The sequence below is a fragment of the Diadema antillarum genome, unplaced genomic scaffold (genome assembly GCF_040938485.1).
Source record: "Diadema antillarum isolate AM-2024a unplaced genomic scaffold, OU_Dant_1.0 seq00000188_RagTag, whole genome shotgun sequence".
Classification (NCBI taxonomy): domain Eukaryota; kingdom Metazoa; phylum Echinodermata; class Echinoidea; order Diadematoida; family Diadematidae; genus Diadema; species Diadema antillarum.
In genome coordinates, this window is record NW_027271252.1 from 277,244 (window position 1) to 303,165 (window position 25,922).

General features: G+C 35.9%; 1 protein-coding gene across 1 annotated transcript in view; it reads right to left on the reverse strand.

Annotated features, from left to right (window-relative positions):
• Window positions 1-25,486, reverse strand: part of LOC139728628 (trehalase-like) — a 78,210-nt gene extending 52,724 nt beyond the window's left edge. Inside the window, exons 1-4 of the mRNA XM_071639567.1 lie at window positions 25,446-25,486; window positions 25,169-25,227; window positions 23,932-24,196; window positions 23,609-23,730 (exon numbers count right to left, since the gene is read on the reverse strand). Coding sequence (XP_071495668.1) covers window positions 23,609-23,730; window positions 23,932-24,196; window positions 25,169-25,227; window positions 25,446-25,486 — 487 coding nt within the window. The remainder of the gene's footprint in view (window positions 1-23,608; window positions 23,731-23,931; window positions 24,197-25,168; window positions 25,228-25,445) is intronic.
• Between the last annotated feature and the right edge of the window lie 436 nt (window positions 25,487-25,922).

Here is a 25,922-nt window from a genome sequence, read left to right on the forward strand (position 1 = left end):
AATCTTGTCAAATTTGACCAGTTTACGTGTTATCTCTATGGGAGTGCAGTTTTTCTGGAAATGAAAATTGACATGACTATCTTTATCGAGCACTAGCTCACTTAAGCTTCGGTAAATTTCTCCCAGATTTTAATATGTTGTAGCTGAGACTTTACGCTACCGTAAGTGTGCCCTTTGTTTTTTCATACGATGTCAGAATCACGTCAAAAAATTGGGTTGAAATTCAGGCTTATCTTCGATGTATTGAGATATTTCTTTCTTTCTGCAACTTTCTTTGCAATAACTCAAGAAAAACGGCCTCTATCACTTCTATATTTTGCACATATTTAGTTCATGTCACTCGAATTATTTCATAAAATAACAACTACTTGATCGGACACCATCTTGGGTATGTAAATTAGGGTCAAAGGTCATAAGTGTTTCACCCTGTATCTTAGTGAATACATGTCCTATCTTTCCCATATTTTGCATACGCAAAGACCATGTTACAAGGATTATTTCACAAAATAACCACTTTTTACTCAGATGCCATCTTGTCTGTACAAATTGAGGTCAAAGGTCATATGTACTTCTTTTTGTATCTTCGTTATGACGTGTTATCTCTATGGGAGGGAATTTTCTTTAATGTGAAAATTGACATGATTGTCTTTATCGAGCACTAGCTCACTTACCCTTCGGTGAATTTCTCCCAGATTTTAATATGTTGTAGCTGAGACTTTGCGCTATCGTTTTGTTTCCTTTGTTTTTTCATACGATGTCGGGATGACGATAAAAAATTGGTTGAAATTAAAGCTTATCTTCTATGTATTGAGATATTTCTTTCTTTCTGCAACTTTCTTTGCAATAACTCAAGAAAAACACGCCCTATCACCCCCATATTTTGCACATGTTTAGTTCATGTCTCGTACATTATTTCATAAAATAACAACTACTAGATCGGACAACATCTTGGGTATGTAAATTAGGGTCAAAGGTCATAAATGTTTCATCTTGTATCTTAGTGAATACCTGTCCTATCTTTCCCATATTTTTCACACGTATAGACGATGTCGCGAGAATCATTTCACAAAATAACCACTATTTCATCAGATGCAATCTTGGGAGTGCAAAGGTGGGTCAAAGGTCATATGTATTCATTGCTGTATCTTCGTTATTCAGTGTATACAGAATTTGGTACCAAAGATGGCAGATATGACTCCCTTTTCTAAATGAGAATGCAAACATCACACGGCCAATGTCTCTAAACAGAGATGAAACTTGTATGGTCATGCCTATTGCGATCAGGACTCGAATCATTGATAAAAAAAAATCGGATCACCTTAATTTGTCGGTGATGACAAATTACAATCTCTAGTTTTTTCTTTATTTTTCTTTCTTTCTACTACTTTCTGTGCAATAGATGAACAACAACAATGGCTATCAATCCCATATTTTGCACATGTTTAGTACATGTCACGTACATTATTTCATAAAATAACAACTACTTGATCGGACACCATCTTGGTTATGTAAATTAGGGTCAAAGGTCATAAATGTTTCATCCTGTATCTTGGTGAATACATGTCCTATCTTTCCCATATTTTGCACACGCAAAGACCATGTTACAAGAATCATTTCATGAAATAATCACTTTTTGCTTAGACGCCATCTTGGGTGTGCAAAGTGCGGTCAAAGGTCAAATATACTGCATTCTGTATTTCCATTAGTGTATACGGAATTCGGTACCAAAGATGGCAGGTCTGACTCCCTTTTCTAAATGAGAATCCAAACATCACACGGCCAATGTTCCGTCAACACAGATGAAACCTGTATGGTCATGAATATTTGGATCAGGACTCAAATCATTGATTTTCGAAGAGATCGGATCACCTAATTTGTCAGTGTTGACAAATTCCGGTTCTAGTTAGGTGATCCGAGTATCCTCTCGGATCACCTTCTGTATCTGTACGGATTCTTTCTTCTTTTTAGGTGATCCGAGTATCCTCTCGGATCACCTTCTGTATCTGTACGGATTCTTTGTTTTTCTTCTTCTTCTTTATTTCTCCTCAAAAGTTGTGCAGAGGTTAGCTCAGAAAGTGCATTGCCTCTCAATGTCAGACTTATACCATATATGTATCATGTCGCAAAGACGACAGCGCAAGTAAAATCATAGTGATCAGTCGACCGTGACGTCACTATGACGTCATTATATGAAAACACATTTTCATGCATATCTCATTAATGGAATGGAATATTTCAATGAAATTTACGTCACATATATTTCAAGTCAAGCGCATTCTACTCATATTCTCAAAATTCATTTTTATCTCAAAACGCGCGCGTACGCGCGCGGTGAAATATTTGTATGCTCAAATCCAGCTCAAATTTTTTTTGCACACGTTTCAGACCATTTGGAGCATTTTTTGAAAAATTGAAAAAATTGGACGGACGCGTACGCGCGCGCACATATACGCACGCACAGCTAATATGAAATAGAAATTTTCAATTTTTTCACACGGATCGGATGTCCGAAATTTCAAGGAATATTTCTACCAAGTTTCAAGTCGATCCGACTCAATATGACGTCATACGGGCCCGTCAAATTCAAAATTCCGCGCGTGCGTCAATGGGGATACACAGTACAACTATGCCAAAAAACCGCCAATTTTAAATCGGATTTTACTCGTCAGGATGGACGGTGACCCCCCATTTTCTTTACATATTCTGAAAGGTGATGAGTTGTACATGTCATTTCATGGGCTGGCTATGCTGATAAAATGATTAAAAGATATCAAATTTCTTAATAAAGTAACAAAAGTAAATTTTCAAAATGACGTCATCAAATTCCAAGTTCACTCGAGCGTATCTCACTAATCCTTTGCCAATTTTCACCCAAATTTCAATATGTTGTAGCTTATGAAATGTTCTTTCATAAATGTAATTAAACAATTTTGATTTGATGACGACATCACCTCGAAAAAATGGATTGAAGGTAACCTTGTCAAATTTGACCAGTTTACGTGTAATCTCTATGGGAGTGCAATTTTTATGGAAATGAAAATTAACATGACTATCTTTATCGAGCACTAGCTCACTTATGCTTCGGTGAATTTCTCTAAGATTTTAATATGTTGTAGCTGAGATGTAGGGCTATCGTAAGTGTGCCCTTCGTTTTTTCATACGTTGTCGGGATTACGTAAAAAAACTTGGTTGAAATTAAAGTTTTTCTTCGATGTATTGAAATATTTCTTTCTTTTTGCAACTTTCTTTGCAATAACTCAAGAAAAACAGCCCCTATCAACTTCATATTTTGCACATGTTTAGTTCATGTCACGAAAATTATTTCATAAAATTACAATTACTTGATCAGACGCCATCTTGGGTATGTAAATTAGGGTCAAAGGTCATAGATGTTTCATCCTGTATCTTGGTGAATACATGTCTTATCTTTCCCATATTTTGCACACGTAAAGACAATGTTACAGGGATCATTTCATAAAATAACCACTTTTTGCTCAGATGCCATCTTGTCTGTGCAAAGTGGGGTCAAAGGTCATATGTACTTCTTTTTCTATGTTCGCTATGACGTGTTATCTCTATGGGAGGGAATTTTTTAGATGTGAAAATTGACATGACTCTCTTTATCGAGCACTATCTTACTTATGCTTCGGTGAATTTCTCTCAGATTTTGATATGTTGTAGCTGAGACTTTGCAGTATCAGGACTCGAATCATTGATAAAAAAAATCGGATCACCTTAATTTGTCAGTGATGACAAATTACAATCTCTAGTTAGGTGATCCGAGTATCCTTCGGATCACCTTCTGTATCTGTACGGATTCTTTCTTCTTCTTTATTTCTTTATTTCTCCGCAAAAGTTGTGCAGAGGTTAGCTCAAAAAGTCCGCTGCCTATCAATTTCAAAATTATACCATGTATGCATCATGTCCCAAAGACGACAAATCTAATGTATCATTGTGATCAGTCGACCGTGACGTCACTATGACGTCATTATATGAAAACACATTCTCAATCATATCTCATTAATGGAATGAAATTTTTCAATGAAATTTACGTCACATATATTTCAAATTATGCGCATTCTACTCATGTTCTCAAAATTCATATTTTCTCTTAAAACGTGCGCGTACGCGCGCGTTGAAATATTTGTATGCTCCAATCGAGCTCAAAATTTTTTTGCACACGTTTCAGACCATTTAGAGCATTTTTTGAAAAATTGAAAAAATCGGACGGACGCGTACGCGCGCGCGCATATATGCACGCACAGCTCATGTGCAATTGAAATTTCCAGTTTTTTCACTTTGATCGGATGTCTGAAATGTTAAGGAATATTTATACCAAGTTTCAAATCAATGCGACTCAATATGACGTCATACGGGCCCGTCAAAGTTGAAATTCCGCGCGCGCGTCAATGGCGATATACAGTGCAACTATGCCAAAAATCTGCTAATTTCAAATTCGATTTTACTCGTCAGGATGGACGGTGACCCCCCATTTTCTTTACATATTTTAAAACCTGATGAGTTGTACATGTCATTTCATGGGGTGGCAATGCTGACAAAATGATTAAAAGAAAGCAAATTTCTTAATAAAGTAAAAAAAGTAAATTTTCAAAATGACGTCATCAAATTTCAAGTTCATTTGAGCGTATCTCACTAGTCCTTTGTCAATTTTCACCCAGATTTCAGTATGTTGTAGCTTATTTAATGTTCTTTCAAACATAAAATTACAAAATTTTGATTGGATAACGGTATCACCTCGTAAAAATGGATTGAAAGTAACCTTGTCAAATTTGACCAGTTTACGTGTTATCTCTATGGGAGTGTAGTTTTTCTGGAAATGAAAATTGACATGACTATCTTTATCGAGCACTAGCTCACTTACCCTTCGGTTAATTTCTCCCAGATTTTGATATGTTGTAGCTGAGACTTTACGCTACCGTAAGTGTGCCCTTCGTTTTTTCATACGATGTCGGGATCACGTCAAAAATTTTGGTTGAATTTCAGGCTTATCTTCGATGTATTGAGATATTTCTTTCTTTCTGCAACTTTCTTTGCAATAACTCAAGAAAAACACGCCCTATCACTTCTATATTTTGAACATGTTTAGTTCATGTCACGTACATTATTTCATAAAATAACAACTACTTGTTCGGACACCATCTTGGGTATGTAAATTAGGGTCAAAGGTCATAAGTGTTTCATCCTGTATCTTAGTGAATACATGTCCTATCTTTCCCATATTTTGCAAACGCAAAGACCATGTTACAAGGATCATTTCACAAAATAACTACTTTTTACTCAGATGCCATCTTGTGTGTGCAAATTGAGGTCAAAGGTCATATGTACTTCTTTTTGTATCTTCGTTATGACGTGTTATCTCTATGGGAGGGAATTTTTTTAAATGTGAAAATTGACATGATTGTCTTTATCGAGCACTAGCTCACTTACCCTTCGGTGAATTTCTCCCAGATTTTAATATGTTGTAGCTGAGACTTTGCGCTATCGTTAAATTTATTTTGTTTTTTCATACGATGTCGGGATCACGATAAAAAACTTGGTTGAAATTAAAGCTTATCTTCTATGTATTGAGATATTTCTTTCTTTCTGCAACTTTCTTTGCAATAACTCAAGAAAAACACGCCCTATCACCCCCATATTCTGCACATGTTTAGTTCATGTCACGTACATTATTTCATAAAATAACAACTACTTGATCGGACAACATCTTTGGTATGTAAATTAGGGTCAAAGGTCATAAATGTTTCATCTTGTATCTTGGCGAATACCTGTCCTATCTTTCCCATATTTTGCACACGTATAGACGATGTCGCAAGAATCATTTCACAAAATAACCACTTTTTCCTCAGATGCCATCTTGGGAGTGTAAAGGTGGGTCAAAGGTCATATGTATTTGTTGTTGTATCTTCGTTATCTAGTGTATACGGAATTTGGTACCAAAGATGGCAGATATGACTCCCTTTTCTAAACGAGAATTCAAACATCACACGGCCAACGTTTTCAACAACAGACGAAACCTGTATGGTCATGCCTATTGCGATCAGGGCCCCGTTGCAAGAAACTCAAATTCCGTTTAAACGCAACTCACATCCTACGCAAGTATCTCACGCAACTTGCGTAGGATACTTGCGCGCTGTTGCTAGAAGAGACTTGCGTTTGATTGCAACTTGCGTTTGATTTTTGGAGTTGCGTTTAAACGCAAAGTTTCTAGCAACGGGGCCCTGGACTCGAATCATTGATGAAAAAAAAAATCGGATCACCTTAATTTGTCAGTAATGACAAATTACAATCTCTAGTGTTAAACTTCCCGTTGTCACAAAAAAGTTCTTTCTCCTCAAATGTTGTGTAGAGGTTAGCTCAGAAAGTCCTCATCCTATCAATGTCAAAATTATACCATATATGTATCATGTCCCAAAGACGACAGATCTAATAAAATCATAGTGATCAGTCGAAAGTGACGTCACTATGACGTCATTATATGAAAACACATTCTCATTCATATCTCATTAATGGAATGGAATTTTTCTATGAAATTTACCTCACATATAGTTCGAATCAAGTTGATTCTACTCATGTTCTCAAAATTCATCTGTACTCTTCGAACGTGCGCGTACGCGCGCGTTCAAATATTTGTACGCTCCAATCGAGCTCAAAATTTTTTTGGACACGTTTCAGGCCATTTGGAGCATTTTTTGAAAAATTGAAAAAATCGGACGGACGCGTACGCGTGCGCGCATATACGCACGCACAGCTAATATGCAATAGAAATTTCCCGTTTTTTCACTCAGATCGGATATCTGAAATGTCAAGGAATATTTCTACCAAGTTTCAAATCGATCTAATTCACTATGACGTCATACGGGCCCGTCAAAGTTGGAATTCCGCGCGCGCGTCAATGGCGATATACAGTGCAACAATGCCAAAATACCGCCAATTTTAAATCCGATTTTACTCGTCAGGATGGACGGTGACCCCCCACTTTCTTTACATATTCTGAAAGCTAATGACTTGTACATGTCATTTCATGGGTTTGCGATGCTGGAGAAATGACTAAAACATATCAGATTTCTAAATAAAATAAAAAAAGTAAATTTTCAAAATAACGTCATCAAATTTCAAGTTCACTCGAGCGTATCTAACTTATCCTTTGCCAATTTTCACTCAGATTTCAGTATGTTGTAGCTTATTAAATTCTCTTTCACTCATGTTATAACATAATTTTGATTGAATGACGGCATCACCTCGGAAAAATGGATTTAAAGTAATCTTGTCAAATTTGACCAGTTTACGTGTTATCTCTATGGGAGTGCAGTTTTTCTGGAAATGAAAATTGACATGACTATGTTTATCGAGTACTACCTCACTTATGCTTCGGTGAATTTCTCCCAGATTTTAATATGTTGTAGCTGAGACTTTGGGTTATCGTCATTGTGCCCTTCGTTTTTTCATACGGAGTCGGGATCACGTCCAAAAACTTGGCTGAAATTAAAGCTTATCTTCGATGTATTTTCATATTCGTTTCTTTTTGCAACTTTCTTTGCAATAACTCAAGAAAAACAAGCCTTATCAGCCCAATATTTTGCGCATATTTAGTTCATGTCACGTACATTATTTCATAAAATAACAACTACTTGATCGGACACCATCTTGGGTATGTAAATTAGGGTCAAAGGTCATAAATGTTTTATCCTGTATCTTGGTAAATGAATGTCTTATCTTTCCCATATTTTGCACACGTAAAGAATATGTTACAAGGATCATTTCACAAAATAACTACTTTTTGCTCAGATGCCATCTTGTCTGTGCAAAGTGGGGTCAAAGGTCAAATATATTTCTTTCTTTATCTTCGTTATGACGTGTTATCTCTATGGGAGGGAATTTTTTCTAGATGTGAAAATTGACATGATTGTCTTTATCGAGCACTAGCTCACTTATGCTTAGGTGAATTTCTCCCAGATTTTAATATGTTGTAGCTGAGACTTTGCGCTATCATATGCATGCCTTTTAATTTTCATACGGTGTCGGGATCACGTGAAAAATGTGGTTGAAATTAAAGTTTATCTTCGATGTATTGAGATATTTCTTTCTTTCTACAACTTTCTTTGCAATAACTCAAGAAAAACATACCCTATCACCCTGATATTTTGCACATGTTTAGTTCATGTCACGTACATTATTTCATAAAATAACAACTACTTGATCGGACACCATCTTGGGTATGTAAAGTAGGGTCAAAGGTCATAAATGTTTCATCCTGTATCTTGGTGAATACATGTCCTATCTTTCCCATAGTTTGCACACGCAAAGACCATGTTACAAGAATCATTTTATAGAATAATCACTTTTTGCTCAGACGCCATCTTGGGTGTGCAAAGTGAGGTCAAAGGTCAAATATACTTCATTCTGTATTTCCGTTAGTGTATACGGAATTCGGTACCAAAGATGGCAGGTCTGACTCCCTTTTCTAAGTGAGAATCCAAACATCACACGGCCAATGTCTCTAAACACAGATGAAACCTGTATAGTCATGCCTATTGTGATCAGGACTCGAATCATTGATTAAAAAAAAATCGGATCACCTTAATTTGTCAGTAATGACAAATTACAATCTCTAGTCTTCTTCTTCTTTCTTTATTTCTCCCCAAAAGTTGTGCAGAGGTTAGCTCAGAAAGTACTCTGCCTATCAATTTCAAACTTATACCATGTATGTATCGTGTCCCAAAGACGGCAATCGAACTAAAATCAAAGTGATCAGTTGACCGTGACGTCACTATGACGTCATTATATGAAAACACATTTTCAGTCATATCTCATTAATGGAATGAATTTTTTCAATGAAATTTACGTCACATATATTTCAAGTTATGCGCATTCTACTCATATTCTCAAAATTCACATTTTCTCTTGGTACGTGCGCGTACGCGCGCGTTGAAATATTTGTATGCTCAAATCGAGCTCAAATTTTTTTTGCACACGTTTCAGACCATTTGGAGCATTTTTTGAAAAATTGAAAAAATCGGACGGACGCGTACGCGCGCGCGCATATACGCACGCACAGCTTATATGCAATAGAAATTTCCCGTTTTTTCACACGTATCGGCTGCCTGAAATGTCAAGGAATATTTCTACCAAGTTTCAAGTCAATCCGACTCAATATGACGTCATACGGGCCCGTCAAAGTTGAAATTCCGCGCGCGCGTCAATGGCGATATGCAGTACAACTATGCCAAAAAACTGACAATTTTAAATCCGATTTTACTCGTCAGGATGGACGGTGACCCCCCATTTTCTATACATATTTTGAAAACTGATGAGTTGTTCATGTCATTTCATGGGTTGGCAACGCTGACAAAATGATTAAAAGATATCAAATTTCTTAATAAAGTAAAAAAAGTAAATTTTCAAAATGACGTCATCAAATTTCAAGTTCATTCGAGCGTATCTCACTAGTCCTTTGTCAATTTTCACCCAGATTTCAGTATGATGTAGCTTATTTAATGTTCTTTCAAACATAAAATTACAGTGTTCTGATTGGATAACGGTATCACCTCGTAAAAATGGATTAAAAGTAATCTTGTCAAATTTGACTAGTTTACGTGTTATCTCTATGGGAGTGCAGTTTTTCTGGAAATGAAAATTGACATGACTATCTTTATCGAGCACTAGCTCACTTAAGCTTCGGTAAATTTCTCCCAGATTTTAATATGTTGTAGCTGAGACTTTACGCTACCGTAAGTGTCCCCTTTGTTTTTTCATACGATGTCAAAATCACGTCAAAAAATTAGGTTGAAATTCAGGCTTATCTTCGATGTATTGAGATATTTCTTTCTTTCTGCAACTTTCTTTGCAATAACTCAAGAAAAACGGCCTCTATCACTTCTATATTTTGCACATGTTTAGTTCATGTCACGTGAATTATTTCATAAAATAACAGCTACTTGATCGGACACCATCTTGGGTATGTAAATTAGGGTCAAAGGTCATAGGTGTTTCACCCTGTATCTTAGTGAATACATGTCTTATCTTCCCATATTTTGCACACGCAAAGACCATGTTACAAGGATCATTTCACAAAATAATCACTTTTTACTCAGATGCCATCTTGTCTGTGCAAATTGAGGTCAAAGGTCATATGTACTTCTTTTTGTATCTTCGTTATGACGTGTTATCTCTATGGGAGGGAATTTTCTTTAATGTGAAAATTGACATGATTGTCTTTATCGAGCACTAGCTCACTTACCCTTCGGTGAATTTCTCCCAGATTTTAATATATTGTAGCTGAGACTTTGCGCTATCGTTTCAATTCCGACGTTTTTTCATACGATGTCGGAATTACGATAAAAAATTGGTTGAAATTAAAGCTTATCTTCTATGTATTGAGATATTTCTTTCTTTCTGCAACTTTCTTTGCAATAACTCAAGAAAAAAACGCCCTATCACCCCCATATTTTGCACATGTTTAGTTCATGTCTCGTACATTATTTCATAAAATAACAACTACTAGATCGGACAACATCTTGGGTATGTAAATTAGGGTCAAAGGTCATAAATGTTTCATCTTGTATCTTAGTGAATACCTGTCCTATCTTTCCCATATTTTTCACACGTATAGACGATGTCGCGAGAATCATTTCACAAAATAACCACTATTTCATCAGATGCAATCTTGGGAGTGCAAAGGTGGGTCAAAGGTCATATGTATTCATTGCTGTATCTTCGTTATTCAGTGTATACAGAATTTGGTACCAAAGATGGCAGATATGACTCCCTTTTCTAAATGAGAATGCAAACATCACACGGCCAATGTCTCTAAACACAGATGAAACTTGTATGGTCATGCCTATTGCGATCAGGACTCGAATCATTGATAAAAAAAAATCGGATCACCTTAATTTGTCAGTGATGACAAATTACAATCTCTAGTTTTTCTTTATTTCTCCCCAAAAGTTGTGCAGAGGTTAGCTCAGAAAGTACATTGCCTATCAATGTCAAACTTATAGCATATATGTATGGTGACCCAAAGACGAAAAATCTTGTAAAATCATTGTGATCAGTCGACCGTGACGTCACTATGACGTCATTATATGAAAACACATTTTCATTCATATCTCATTAATGGAAAGGAATTTTTCAATCAAATTTACGTCACATATAGTTCAAGTCAAGCGCATTCTACTCACATTCTCAAAATTCATCTATATTTTAAAACGTGCGCGTACGCGCGCGTTGAAATATTTGTATGCTCAAATCGAGCTCAAATTTTTTTTGCACACGTTTCAGACCATTTGGAGCATTTTTTGAAAAATTGAAAAAATTGGACGGACGCGTACGCGCGCGCTCATATACGCACGCACAGCTCATATGCAATAGAAATTTCCCGTTTTTTCACATTTATCGGCTGCCTGAAATGTCAAGGAATATTTCTACCAAGTTTCAAGTCAATCCGACTCAATATGAGGTCATACGGGCCCGTCAAAGTTGAAATTCCGCGCGCGCGTCAATGGCGATATACAGTACAACTATGCCAAAAAACTGTCAATTTTAAATCCGATTTTACTCGTCAGGATGGACGGTGACCCTCCATTTTCTGTACATATTTTGAAGGCTGATGAGTTGTACATGTCATTTCATGGGGTGGCAATGCTGACAAAATGATTAAAAGATATCAAATTTCTTAATAAAGTAAAAAAAGTAAATTTTCAAAATGACGTCATCAAATTTCAAGTTCATTCGAGCGTATCTCACTAGTCCTTTGTCAATTTTCACCCAGATTTCAGTATGATGTAGCTTATTTAATGTTCTTTCAAACATAAAATTACAATATTTTGATTGGATAACGGTATCACCTCGTAAAAATGGATTAAAAGTAATCTTGTCAAATTTGACCAGTTTACGTGTTATCTCTATGGGAGTGCAGTTTTTCTGGAAATGAAAATTGACATGACTATCTTTATCGAGCACTAGCTCACTTAAGCTTCGGTAAATTTCTCCCAGATTTTAATATGTTGTAGCTGAGACTTTACCCTACCGTAAGTGTGCCCTTTGTTTTTTCATACGATGTCGGAATCACGTCAAAAAATTGGGTTGAAATTCAGGCTTATCTTCGATGTATTGAGATATTTCTTTCTTTCTGCAACTTTCTTTGCAATAACTCAAGAAAAACGGCCTCTATCACTTCTATATTTTGCACATGTTTAGTTCATGTCACGTACATTATTTCATAAAATAACAACTACTTGATCGGACACCATCTTGGGTATGTAAAGTAGGGTCAAAGGTCATAAGTGTTTTACCCTGTATCTTAGTAAATACATGTCCTATCTTTCCCATATTTTGCACACGCAAAGACCATGTTACAAGGATCATTTCACAAAATAACCACTTTTTACTCAGATGCCATCTTGTTGTTGCAAATTGAGGTCAAAGGTCATATGTACTTCTTTTTGTATCTTCGTTATGACGTGTTATCTCTATGGGAGGGAATTTTCTTTAATGTGAAAATTGACATGATTGTCTTTATCGAGCACTAGCTCACTTACCCTTCGGTGAATTTCTCCTCGATTTTAATATGTTGTAGCTGAGACTGTGCGCTATCGAATGTGTGCCTTCCTTTCTTCATACAATGTCGGAATCATGTTAAAAAACTTGGTTGAAATTAAAGCTTATCTTCGATGTATTGAGATATTTCTTTCTTTCTGCAACTCTCTTTGCAATAACTCAAGAAAAACACGCCCTATCACCCCCATATTTTGCACATGTTTAGTTCATGTCTCGTACATTATTTCATAAAATAACAACTACTAGATCAGACAACATCTTGGGTATGTAAATTAGGGTCAAATGTCATAAATGTTTCATCTTGTATCTTAGTGAATACCTGTCCTATCTTTCCCATATTTTCCACACGTATAGACGATGTCGCGAGAATCATTTCACAAAATAACCACTATTTCATCAGATGCAATCTTGGGAGTGCAAAGGTGGGTCAAAGGTCATATGTATTCATTGCTGTATCTTCGTTATTCAGTGTATACAGAATTTGGTACCAAAGATGGCAGATATGACTCCCTTTTCTAAATGAGAATGCAAACATCACACGGCCAATGTCTCTAAACACAGATGAAACTTGTATGGTCATGCCTATTGCGATCAGGACTCGAATCATTGATAAAAAAAAATCGGATCACCTTAATTTGTCAGTGATGACAAATTACAATCTCTAGTGTTAAACTTCCCGTTGTCACAAAAAAGTTCTTTCTCCTCAAATGTTGTGTAGAGGTTAGCTCAGAAAGTCCTCATCCTATCAATGTCAAAATTATACCATATATGTATCATGTCCCAAAGACGACAGATCTAATAAAATCATAGTGATCAGTCGAAAGTGACGTCACTATGACGTCATTATATGAAAACACATTCTCATTCATATCTCATTAATGGAATGGAATTTTTCTATGAAATTTACCTCACATATAGTTCGAATCAAGTTGATTCTACTCATGTTCTCAAAATTCATCTGTACTCTTCGAACGTGCGCGTACGCGCGCGTTCAAATATTTGTATGCTCCAATCGAGCTCAAAATTTTTTTGGACACGTTTTAGACCATTTGGAGAATTTTTTAAAAAAATTGAAAAAATCGGACGTACGCGTGCGCGCATATACGCACGCACAGCTAATATGCAATAGAAATTTCCCGTTTTTTCACTCAGATCGGATATCTGAAATGTCAAGGAATATTTCTACCAAGTTTCAAATCAATCCAACTCAATATGACGTCATGCGGGCCCGTCAAAGTTGAAATTCCGCGCGCGCGTCAATAGGGATACACAGTGCAACTATGCCAAAAAACCGCCAATTTTAAATCGGATTGTACTCGTCAGAATGGACGGTGACCCGCCATTTTCTTTACATATTCTGAAAGCTGATGAGTTGTACATGTCATTTCATGGGCTGGCTATGCTGATAAAATGATTAAAAGATTTCAAATTTCTTAATAAAGTAAAAAAAGTAAATTTTCAAAATGACGTCATCAAATTTCAAGTTTACTCGAGCGTATCTCACTAATCCTTTGCCAATTTTCACCCAAATTTCAATATGTTGTAGCTTATGAAATACTCTTTCATTAATATGATAAAACAATTTTGATTTGATGACGACATTACCTCGAAAAAATGGATTGAAGGTAACCTTGTCAAATTTGACCAGTTTACGTGTAATCTCTATGGGAGTGCAATTTTTATGGAAATGAAAATTGACATGACTATCTTTATCGAGCACTAGCTCACGTATGCTTCGGTGAATTTCTCTAAGATTTTAATATGTTGTAGCTGAGATGTAGGGCTATCGTTAGTGTGCCCTTCGTTTTTTCATACGTTGTCGGGATCACGTGAAAAAAACTTGGTTGAAATTGAAGTTTATCTTCGATGTATTGAAATATTTCTTTCTTTTTGCAACTTTCTTTGCAATAACTCAAGAAAAACAGCCCCTATCACCTTCATATTTTGCACATGTTTAGTTCATGTCACGAAAATTATTTCATAAAATAACAACTACTTCATCAGACGCCATCTTGGGTATGTAAATTAGGGTCAAAGGTCATAGATGTTTCATCCTGTATCTTGGTGAATCCATGTCCTATCTTTCCCATATTTTGCACACGTAGAGACCATGTTACAGGGATCATTTCACAAAATAACCACTTTTTGCTCAGATGCCATCTTGTCTGTGCAAAGTGGGGTCAAAGGTCACATGTACTTCTTTTTCTATCTTCGCTATGACGTGTTATCTCTATGGGAGGGAATTTTTTTAGATGTGAAAATTGACAGGACTCTCTTTATCGAGCACTATCTTACTTATGCTTCGGTGAATTTCTCTCAGATTTTAATATGTTGTAGCTGAGACTTTGCAGTATCAGGACTCGAATCATTGATTAAAAAAAAAAGATCGGATCACCTTAATTTGTCAGTGATGACAAATTACAATCTCTAGTTCTTTCTTTCTTTCTTTATTTCTGGACAAAAGTTGTGCAGAGGTTAGCTCAGAAAGTGCATTGCCTACCAATGTCAAACTTATACCATATATGTATCATGTCGCAAAGACGACAGCGCAAGTAAAATCATAGTGATCAGTCGACCGTGACGTCACTATGACGTCATTATATGAAAACACATTTTCATGCATATCTCATTAATGAAATGGAATATTTCAATGAAATTTACGTCACATATATTTCAAGTCAAGCGGATTTTACTCATATTTTCAAAATTCATTTTTATTTCAAAAAGCGCGCGTACGCGCGCGTTGAAATATTTGTATGCTCGAATCGAGCTCAAATTTTTTTTGCACACGTTTCAGACCATTTGAAGCATTTTTTGAAAAATTGAAAAAAATGGACGGACGCGTACGCGCGCGCACATATTTGCACGCACAGCTAATATGAAATAGAAATTTTCAATTTTTTCACAAGAATCGGATGTCGGAAATGTCAAGGAATATTTCTACCAAGTTTCAAGTCAATCCGACTCAATATGACGTCATACGGGCCCGTCAAAGTTGAAATTCCGCGCGCGCGTCAATGGCGATATACAGTGCAACGATGCCAAAAAAACGCCAATTTTAAATCCGATTTTACTCGTCAGGATGGACGGTAACCCCCCATTTTCTTTACATATTCTGAAAGCTGATGAGTTGGACATGTTATTTCATGGGTTGGCAATGCTGGCAAAATGATTAAAAGATATCAAATTTCTTAATAAAGTAAAAAAAGTAAATTTTCAAAATAACATCATCAAATTTCAAGTTCACTCGAGCGTATCTCACTTATCCTTTGCCAATTTACACCCAGATTTCAGTATGTTGTAGCTTATTGAATGATCTTTCATTCATATTCTTACAACATTTTGATTGGATGACGGCATCACTTCGTAAAATTGGATTGAAAGTAATATTGTCAAATTTGACCAGTTTACGTGTTATCTCTATGGGAGAGCAGTTTTTCTGGCAGTGAAAATTGACATGACTCTCTTTTTCGAGCACTAGCTCACTTATGCTTCGGTGAATTTCTCCCAGATTTTAGTATGTTGTAGCTGAGACTTTGGGCTATCGTAAGTGTGCCCTTCATTTTTTCATACGACGTCGGCATCACGTCGAAAAACTTGGTTGAAAATGGCACGAGGCTTCGATGCAGCGTCATTTTGCTTAATACACAGGGCCTATGGAGAATGAAATAGGTCATTGCGTAGCGCATCCGACTCGTAATCCTAAGGTCCCTGGTTCGAGCCTCACCCCTGCCAATATTTTTTTTTTTAATTTTTTAAACACTTTTTTTCTTCTTTTTCTTTAGTTAATCTTAATCTCCCTTTCCTTACTTTATCTTTTTCTGATTTTTTTATGCTTCTCCTTCAAATTTCTATAAAATAACATAATTTTTTCTTTATTTTTCTGTCTTTCTACTACTTTCTGTGCAATAGATGAACAACAACAATGGCTATCAATCCCATATTTTGCACATGTTTAGTACATGTCAAGTACATTATTTCATAAAATAACAACTACTTGATCGGACACCATCTTGGGTATGTAAATTAGGGTCAAAGGTCATAAATGTTTCATCCTGTATCTTGGTGAATACATGTCCTATCTTTCTCATATTTTGCACACGCGAAGACCATGTTACAAGAATCATTTCATAAAATAATCACTTTTTGCTTAGACGCCATCTTGGGTGTGCAAAGTGAGGTCAAAGGTCAAATATACTTCATTCTGTTTTAGCTTTCTCTCGCACTTGTCAATTATAGACCACAAAGCACAGTCGTTGAAATTATCTAAAAGCTGATCTTCGATGTATTGAGATATTTCTTTCTTTCTGCAACTTTCTTTGCAATAACTCACGAAAAACAGCCCTTATCACGCCCACATTTTGCACATGTTTAGTTCACATCACGTACATTATTTCATAAAATAACAACTACTTGATCGGACGCCATGAACCTATTGACTGTGTAGGCCTACATGGAATCTTCCTCGTCTAATTATGTGTGTTGTAATGAAATGTAAAATAAGTAGACTAGAAAAAAAAAAATCATGGTTATGAAACATCAATTATTAAAAAAAAAAGTTTGTATTTCATTGTCTCTCACCTTTTCTCCCTATCTCTCTCTCTCTCTCTCTCGCCCTGTCCTTTCCATTTATACCTGTCTCTTTCCATTCCTAAAATGTAATGCTGATAAAGATATTTTCCTATGTCATAACAGGCCACGTGATAATGACTTCTCACATTCATGTCTAAGGGACTTTCAATCAGTGAACCCTTTGACACTATAGTAACAACTTCATTCATAGATTTTTTTTTCTCCCAGTATATTTCATTCTAAGCAAGTTCACTTTTTTAATTTGGTCTTAATTAAAATCATGTCTAGCTGTGGATAGTACATGGAACACACACACACACACACACACACACACACATCATGTGAAGATGGTTAGGTGTTGTACTTGCTGAAACAAAAATGAGGCAAAAGCAGTCATTGGTTTTAGGTCACTGGTTACACAGAATTTATTCCTCTTAACATGCACATCTGTACAAACTGCATACAGCCAAGGCGTATACATATGATAACAATACATTCTGAATACTTATGACATTCACATAGTATACTAAGTACACATCAATTTAACTCACTTCTGGCCACCTTGAACCAACTGACTTAAGTGTGGGACCCACACTTTATTACGATCACTTTGTTTTACTTTGTTTTTGGATGTTTCAGTAATTCCAAACCCGATTTTCATCAAATAAACTTTGAATTCCTCTTAAAATGGTATGCTCTGCACTATATCATAAGTGTTTTCTTGGTATCTTGCAAAAATTTAAAAGCCCAATTTTCATCTCCACCAATACTGTACCATCCCTTTAACTGTCTCTGAAGTTCAATGAGGGTGGTCAATTTCTACCACTTGGTATCCTTCATTCATTTTACATGACATTGTAATCTTAATAAGAACTGCGTATGTTATATAAAACATGATATACACATGTGAGTATCTCTTATGGCTATTCAAACCTTTCTTTGCTTGATTCAGCTCACAGTACGAACAGCACCTCTATCATAAATATATCAAACTACAGATGAGGACAACTTTTAGAGCAAACTAACCCTTTCCTGTTATTTAACTCACTCTGATAAAACCAGCAAAGTTCCATGTCTCATTATGCTCTTTTATGTATGCCTTTATGATCATGAAATATTCCTTAGAACTGTGCATACAGTTAGTGTGCATTCTCAGAATTTCCATATCCAAAAAGGTATGTCATGCTCAGGCAAAAAACAAAAAAACAAAACAAAACAAAAACAATACAGATACCATACACATTATAATCTCAGTGCATATTGCATGTAAACTTAGTAAATATTTGCCTGTATATACATACGATAGTATGTGTAATTTAGCAATATGAGAATGTTCACTAAAATCCTACCATATCGACAAACCATTTTATTTTCTTCGCATCTACTAATGTCACAAACAGTTCATCACTCATTATCCTACACATATTATTCTTTGTTCTGCAATACTTCTCAGATCACAACATGGCTGTTGGCAGTAACGTCTACATCACCAGTCCTTGTACCGAAATCCCTTTTATAGCAGTCTAAATTTTGATTAATAAGTCACACACCAAATATCCATGTCAACAGTATTGTTTTCAGGGAAACATCATGTTTTTGTTGTCAACCATTTCAAGTTTGTAAATGGAATATCAATGAGTGTTTTCTGTTTATGACATCAGTGTATTAATGATGATTACGAGCTGAAAAGCATGGCATAGTTTTGATTGAGGTGGTGATTCAGGTTGTAACCTTTTTTTGCATGATAATTAGCAGATGTAAAATATTAAAGAGCATGCAATTATAGCATGAATTAAAAATCTATTGGATGAAAACCAGTTTTCATATGGCTGAGATATCCCAAAATAAATAGGTTTTAATTAAAAGTGTGAATCATCTTCCCTTAGATCCATTGTTTTGCTTTGTTTATGAAATATCTGAGTAATGTCACAACTGGTTAACGGTCAAATAAACTTTTAGTTCCTATTAAATTGTATATTCTTCAACATTCCATTTCTGTGGTTTTTAATCATCTCACGAAAACTTCAAATCTTTATCATAAACTCAAAATCTATATCATAATCCAAAGCATACCATCGTTTTATAGTAGCCTACACTGTACATACCACAAGTTCATTCAGCATAAAGTAGTTATTAACCTTCTACATAGCGCATCACATTACAAAAAAAAATATATAGCAGATTTATATTTAATGTTCTCCACTGCAAAGAACAATACCTGCATCAATGATGAAGCACATCATCATATAGAAACACAACATCAATGTATAATGATTATTATACTGACAGGGCTGCACAGTAACCTATTTTTTTACTGGTCCAACCTTTCTATCGGAACAGTACAACCACAAATTTAACAACATGCATGCAAAAATGTCACCATGCATCAGGATATTAGCACACTCCCTATAGTATCAGTATCAATTCATGAAAACATTATCAAGCCAAAGTGTCTGTGATCTTATAATTTGAGAATATCTATACAAGAAAACATAGCTTATGCATTACATGAAAATATTAAGTTATTTCTAATAAGGTATTACAGGGCTACGAAAATTTCACCTGAAATAAAAATTTGCCACATTTGCTTATTTGCAAGTTAATTGTTGATGTGAAGTTAACTTAAATTCTAGATATGCAAATGTTTTCCTGTAGTACATCATCTAAATCATACTAACAGTAATGTTAGTGTTCACTAAACATCTCAAATTTGACTGTGACCAACATGACCATCTTTTCCAATATGGCCACCAGTAGGCCTACTTCTGTAAATCATGTTAATCAAGCCACTTTTCACAGCACTTAATAAAAATAAAACTAAGGACACCATGTCACAGCCAGTGAAGGCTTGAAACATCAGGTAAACAACACATCAGTCTAAACTAAGAACTTTTGCAATCTCATGAGAAGCAATGAACTTGAATCCTTCCCAGCTTTGAAGGCAATCCACTGTTCACAGATATTCAGGTGATTGGCTGATGCCATTGCAAGGGTGCAAAATTTGTATCTACTTCGCATATTGACACTTTGCTAAACTCCTATTTCATTGCATCTTATACGTGCACAAGAACACCAGTATCAGCCTCCTCTAGATCCTGTGTATATAGCACTATACCTGACATGTCCTGGCAATTGGAGGAAAGAATGCTGCTATCTCATCGGGTGATGAGATCTCTGTTGATGTCAATGTCTGGGATGCAATATATGCCAGGCAAACAGCGAACAGTTATTCACCAGAGATGACATCTCTAGCACTCTTTTCATAGACATCTCTCTAACTAGTGAATAGCTAAACAGATGGAGATTGTTTTGATTGATGTGGTCTGTGAAAAGCACCTGTGATTCACAAACTTATCCATTGAATTATGTCTTTCTGTATGTCAAGGTTTAAAACATCATCTAGAATCTTCATTATGTCCATGGAGTGGCATATTATAGCTAAGAAATTTGCCTTTTCAAAATATTTTTAATTATATTATTTACCATTTCAACTATATGGAGAATAAAATGGCTTATTCAAAAAGTGTCTACATTCTCACCCTAGAATTGATTTGATATTTAATATCAAAGAACTTTAAATAAGCAATGGCACCTACCTTGAAAAAGGGTCACTTTTTTGCTACAAATCAAATGTCAGCTGAATATGTGGAAAACAAAATTACTAATCTACGATTTATAATACCGAAAAAAATATCCTCATTTCCGGAATTTGCTTGATCTGTAACAGCAAAAAAATTCAATTAGCAATGGCAGCCATCTTGAAGATGATAGGCACCTTGTATCGCCAACACTGTATATATTGTTGTCACAGGTCAAAATTCATGTGGACAATAATTATACTGATGTATGATTTATAACATAAAGGAGAAGCATTCCCACTGTTGAAATGGATTTAATTTACAATAACACAAAATGTCATATACGCGATTGCAGTCACTTTCAAAATGGTCATCATTCTGTAACAAAAGCAAATAAGAGATATTATGTGGGCACTATAATAACTAATGATTAATTTATTACACAAAAGAAAATATTCCAAGTACTTGATTTGATTTAATTTCCACTATCATATAATTCTACAAATAATTACATAGCAGCCACCTTGAACATAATGGCAATGTTTGTTATCAGTCGAATCTGAGATGGCCCTTTACATGTATCTAAGTAAAACTATCACTGAAGGTGATTAAAGATAATATAAGGTTTTGGTACCTCAAAAGTTTCCCTGCGTTTCCTTGTCTTAATTTGTGTTTCAGGTTTAAGTACCTTTCATATAACTAACACTGAGAGAATTACTCGCCCGAAAGTGCTCTCATGTCTTAGTAATCATGCAATAATGGTTTTGTACAAGGGCAGAGCGGGCTCTCAGAAATTTGAAAGACCCGTTTGTTTGACTCGACGCAGTACCGCGACAATCAGTATACACATATTTTACGAAACCATTATTGCATGATTACTACTAGTAATACATCAGAGCACTTTCGGGCGAGTAAGTCTCACAGTGTTAGTTATATGAAAGGTACTTTAACCTGAAACACAAACTAAGACAAATAAACTCAGGGAAACTTTTAAAGTACCAAAACTTTATATTATCTTTAAAGGGATAGTACAGTTATGGTTGAGACCTAATTCAGGTTTTTAACATCTTTGGTGAGATAAAGAGAAACACTTATGATATAGTAAAGAACATTACTTTTATGAGGAATACAACGTTTATTTGTGAAAATTGGTTTTGAAATGCTGAGATATCAAAAACAAGAACAATTCGGTAGTAAAGTGTGGGTCCCACACTTTACTAGAATTGCTCGTTTTTGATATCTCAGCCATTTCAAAACCAATTTTCAACAAATAAACGTTGAATTCCTCATAAAATTACATGCTCTTTCACATTTTATAAGAGGTTTCTCATTATCTCACCAAAAGATGTTAAAAACCTGAAATTAGGTCTCAACCATAACTGTACGATCCCTTTAACACCCCACTCCAGAACCTCAGACTCCTATGAAAAAAAAAAAAACACACCTAAAGATTTTCATACACACCCAATCTGGCCTTAATAGCTTAAATGTTTCAGTCTGATAGGGGGAAAAAATGTGTGTTACCATGGCAATGCTTACTTAATATCTCATACTAACACAAGGAAGTTTTGTCTATTCCTATAGCTCCTACATACGTGCACCAAATTTGACCTTAATAGCTTGAATGCTGTGGAGTAATACAATTCATAAGGTTTTAACAAAATTATGTTTATCATGGCAACACTTTGTCTGCTGGACACAAAAACCAGATCTGATATCTATACTTCAATAAAATAATGTACACAAAATTTGACTTCAACGGTGTCAAAATTGTGAAAGCAACTCACTATACGAAGTTTAAAAGAAAATGTGTAGTTACCCTGGCAAGACCTTGTTGAATAAAAACACAAAAGAATGTCTTGCATGACTACACCTTAGATCATTACATATACCAAGTCTACAAGGTTTAATAAAATCATGGTTACTCTGGCAGATACTTGTCAAGCAAACACAAAAATCAGATCTTGCACATCTATACCTCAATTCCATAATGTCCACCAAATTTCATTTCAATGGCTTAAAATTGTGGAAGTAATTCACTCCACAAGATTTCCAAGAAAATATGAAGTCACAATGGTAATGCTTTCTTGGGTACAAATACAAAGGGTGTCCTCCATAACTACACCTACACATCATTATATACACCAAGTATGAAATAAATTGCTAATAAATAGCCCTACCGTGGGAGTCGTTCACTCCACGAAGTTTTCAGAAAATTGTAGTTACCATGGCAACACTTTCTGCAGCAAAGTACATGTCTTGCACAGTTAGACCTCAATGTTATCACGTACCATAAGTTTCATCTAAATTACTTCACAACTGTAGGAGTTGTGATGCAAGACTTGCAACACATCCCTGGACCAACCACACACTGATTCCTATAATATCACCTCTTATATTTTGTGTATGGGGTATAAAAGTCTCCACAGACGTGTAGTCTATACCTATAGACTGAATTATTCCACACTTGTTTGACTAAACTCACAATTCTTCAAAATTTTCCCCTAACTGCAGTACTATGCATCATATGTTCAAAGGTACATTAAAATGTAATAAGTAATCATTCAGGTTTTTCATATTGCATAAGTAATTCTACTGCACATAAGATTTATCAACTTTTGCTTTTGCATTTATGACAAATATTGTTGACTGCTCTTAAACACAAATACCAGAGAGTGAAGAAGCAGGACATTTCAAGACACTATGAAGTTGCTCATTTAGTATTATCTTCTTCTTCTTCTAGCTTGTGGTCTGTCTAATCTGTAAACTTGAGTCCTATGTAGTGAAGACTGCGTCCGTCAGCCAGGACCTGGTTAGCAGGGGTGAGGCTACGAAGGGCAGTCCATCCTCCTGCCAGGCGATGGATAGTGCAGTCCTCTAACAAGTGATCTGCTGTCTGTATTTCCCCGCATTTGCATCTGTCTGTCTCAGAAAGTTTCCACTGGTGTAGGCATTCTTGGAGGCGTCCAACTCCAGTGTAGAGTCAATTAAGGCGGCACCAGTCCTTTCGTGGGAGGTTGCAGCAAAGGGGATGGGATGTAAGTTGCAGCATGTTGGTGAGTCTGCCTGCAGGCTGTTGTTCTTTCCATTTTGGTTTTGAGCCAGACCTTCCAACTGTGATTCCTATTCTCTGAGGAGAGGGCTTGTGCAGTCTTAACAAAAGGTTCCCTGCTTTTGAAGACACTGTTTAGGGAAGACAGCAAACATCTTGGTGTGGAGGAGGTGGTGTTCTTCTGTGGCAGCCTTCAGTGCTGCCCGTTTTGTAGCGACTTCTCTTCTAAGGTGATGGGGTGGAATGCCTGCTAGCACAGGGAGCTGGTGGATGGGCATTGGTTTCAGGCAGCCTGTGATGGTGTGGAGAGCAGAGTTGAGTTGGGCATCCACTTTCTTAGTATGGCACCTATGCCCCCAGGTAGACACAGTATTCAGCTGAAGCGTAGGCGAGGGCGGTGGAGCGGAGGTGGTAAAATCTGCACCCCAATCATGGTTACATAGTCTGCATAGAAGGCACACTCTAGCAGATGCTTTCCCAGCTACATTTAGGGCATGGTGACGGAAAGTTGAGTGAGAGTGTCTTGCATACCACACAGTTTGATGTAGGGTTGATGGTCATCTACACAGTAGAGATAGATGTGATCCACAGGTGGTCTGATTCATTTGGGCTTTCAACCAGAAGACTCTAAGCCCCTGTATCACATCAAAGGAATACTGCAAAGCTGGCATGTTCTCTCTATTCAGCGAGGCCTGGCAAAAAAGACATGAAAAACTAACAGTTACCAATGTTGGAAATTCCTATTTCAACATTGCTGAAATATTAGCATAAAAATGATATTTGCTGTGTACTGGCAGAAAACTATACATATATCAGTGTGATAACTGTTAATGATAGGGACCTTTAACTTCGAAAAGCTTTCTTGTGTATATTTCAGACACATTGGCCTGATTTCACGAAGGTAGTACAATTGAAACCGTGCTTTAAACTATGGATAATTGCATGGAGCGCTAAGTGTCACATGGTCTACCATAACAGAGGAATGTTCACATGCATCTTAAAATCACGAATTTTATTTCTTTATATGAATAGAACACCACTTGCAATTAGCTATAATTTCATGCCACCAAAAAAAAAAGGCCATCATCCCCAATTCGCAAAAATTTTGCACCGCGAATATGTCATGTCTTACAGCATTTTGTTACAAATTAGGCCATGTGACACTTGGTGCTCCATGTAAATTGTCTATTGTTCAAAGCATGTTTTCAACAATGTTTGGTAAAAATTAGTCATGGAATTTTCAAAAAGATGAAAATTTAAAAAGTTTATGCATGACGCACGATGGACAACGCACGACAAATGTCAGATGATAAGTGATCACAATAGCTCACTCGAGCCTTTGGCTTGAGTGCGATAAACAGGAAAGGATTTAAGAACAGAAAAAACTTACCTCTGAAACACTTGGATGAAATGATGGACAGGTCAGGCACAAACACAGGCCAGTCCAACCTTCAACAGGCAAAAGAAAAGCCACTGGATATTGATCATATGGATATCATCCAAGACTTATGTGTTATTTCGCCAGATCTTTGCTTGCACAATGGTTGCCAAACACTAATAAATGATAGCAATCAATCAATACAAACTTTTGAGGAAACAGGGTTTTGAGCACTAGTTAAAATGATTTGTATGAAAGGATTCAAAACTTGTGGTATACACCCACATACATGACAGAGTCGAATCTTGTGCTAAAAACATAGAGAGTCATAGTTGTCACTCTGTGTTTTATTATGAAGTATTCATTGATATGAATTACAACACATCAATGTGAATTAGAATTTTGCAAACACATACAACTCTTACTTTGTTCACGGTTATTTAAACATTTTCATTCCCTCCTTTGCCTTGATTTTCTTCTTCTCATCAGAGGCAGATCCACGAATTCCATAAAGATAATGCTTGGCAATACAGTTACAGTCAGGATATTCAAGTCTCTCACTTAAAGTAATACATGAGTCTTTTTTTTATTGTTGTATACTCTCTCCTACTGACATTTGTAATCATACTGTTCTGTTCACCTAATTCTGTGTTATAAAAGGAAATATGACAAATGAAAATAAATGTTAATTGATTTGAGACTATACCACATTACTTTGCATAAACTCACGATAGCACTCATCAAAACTGTATTCTAATAGCTTCAT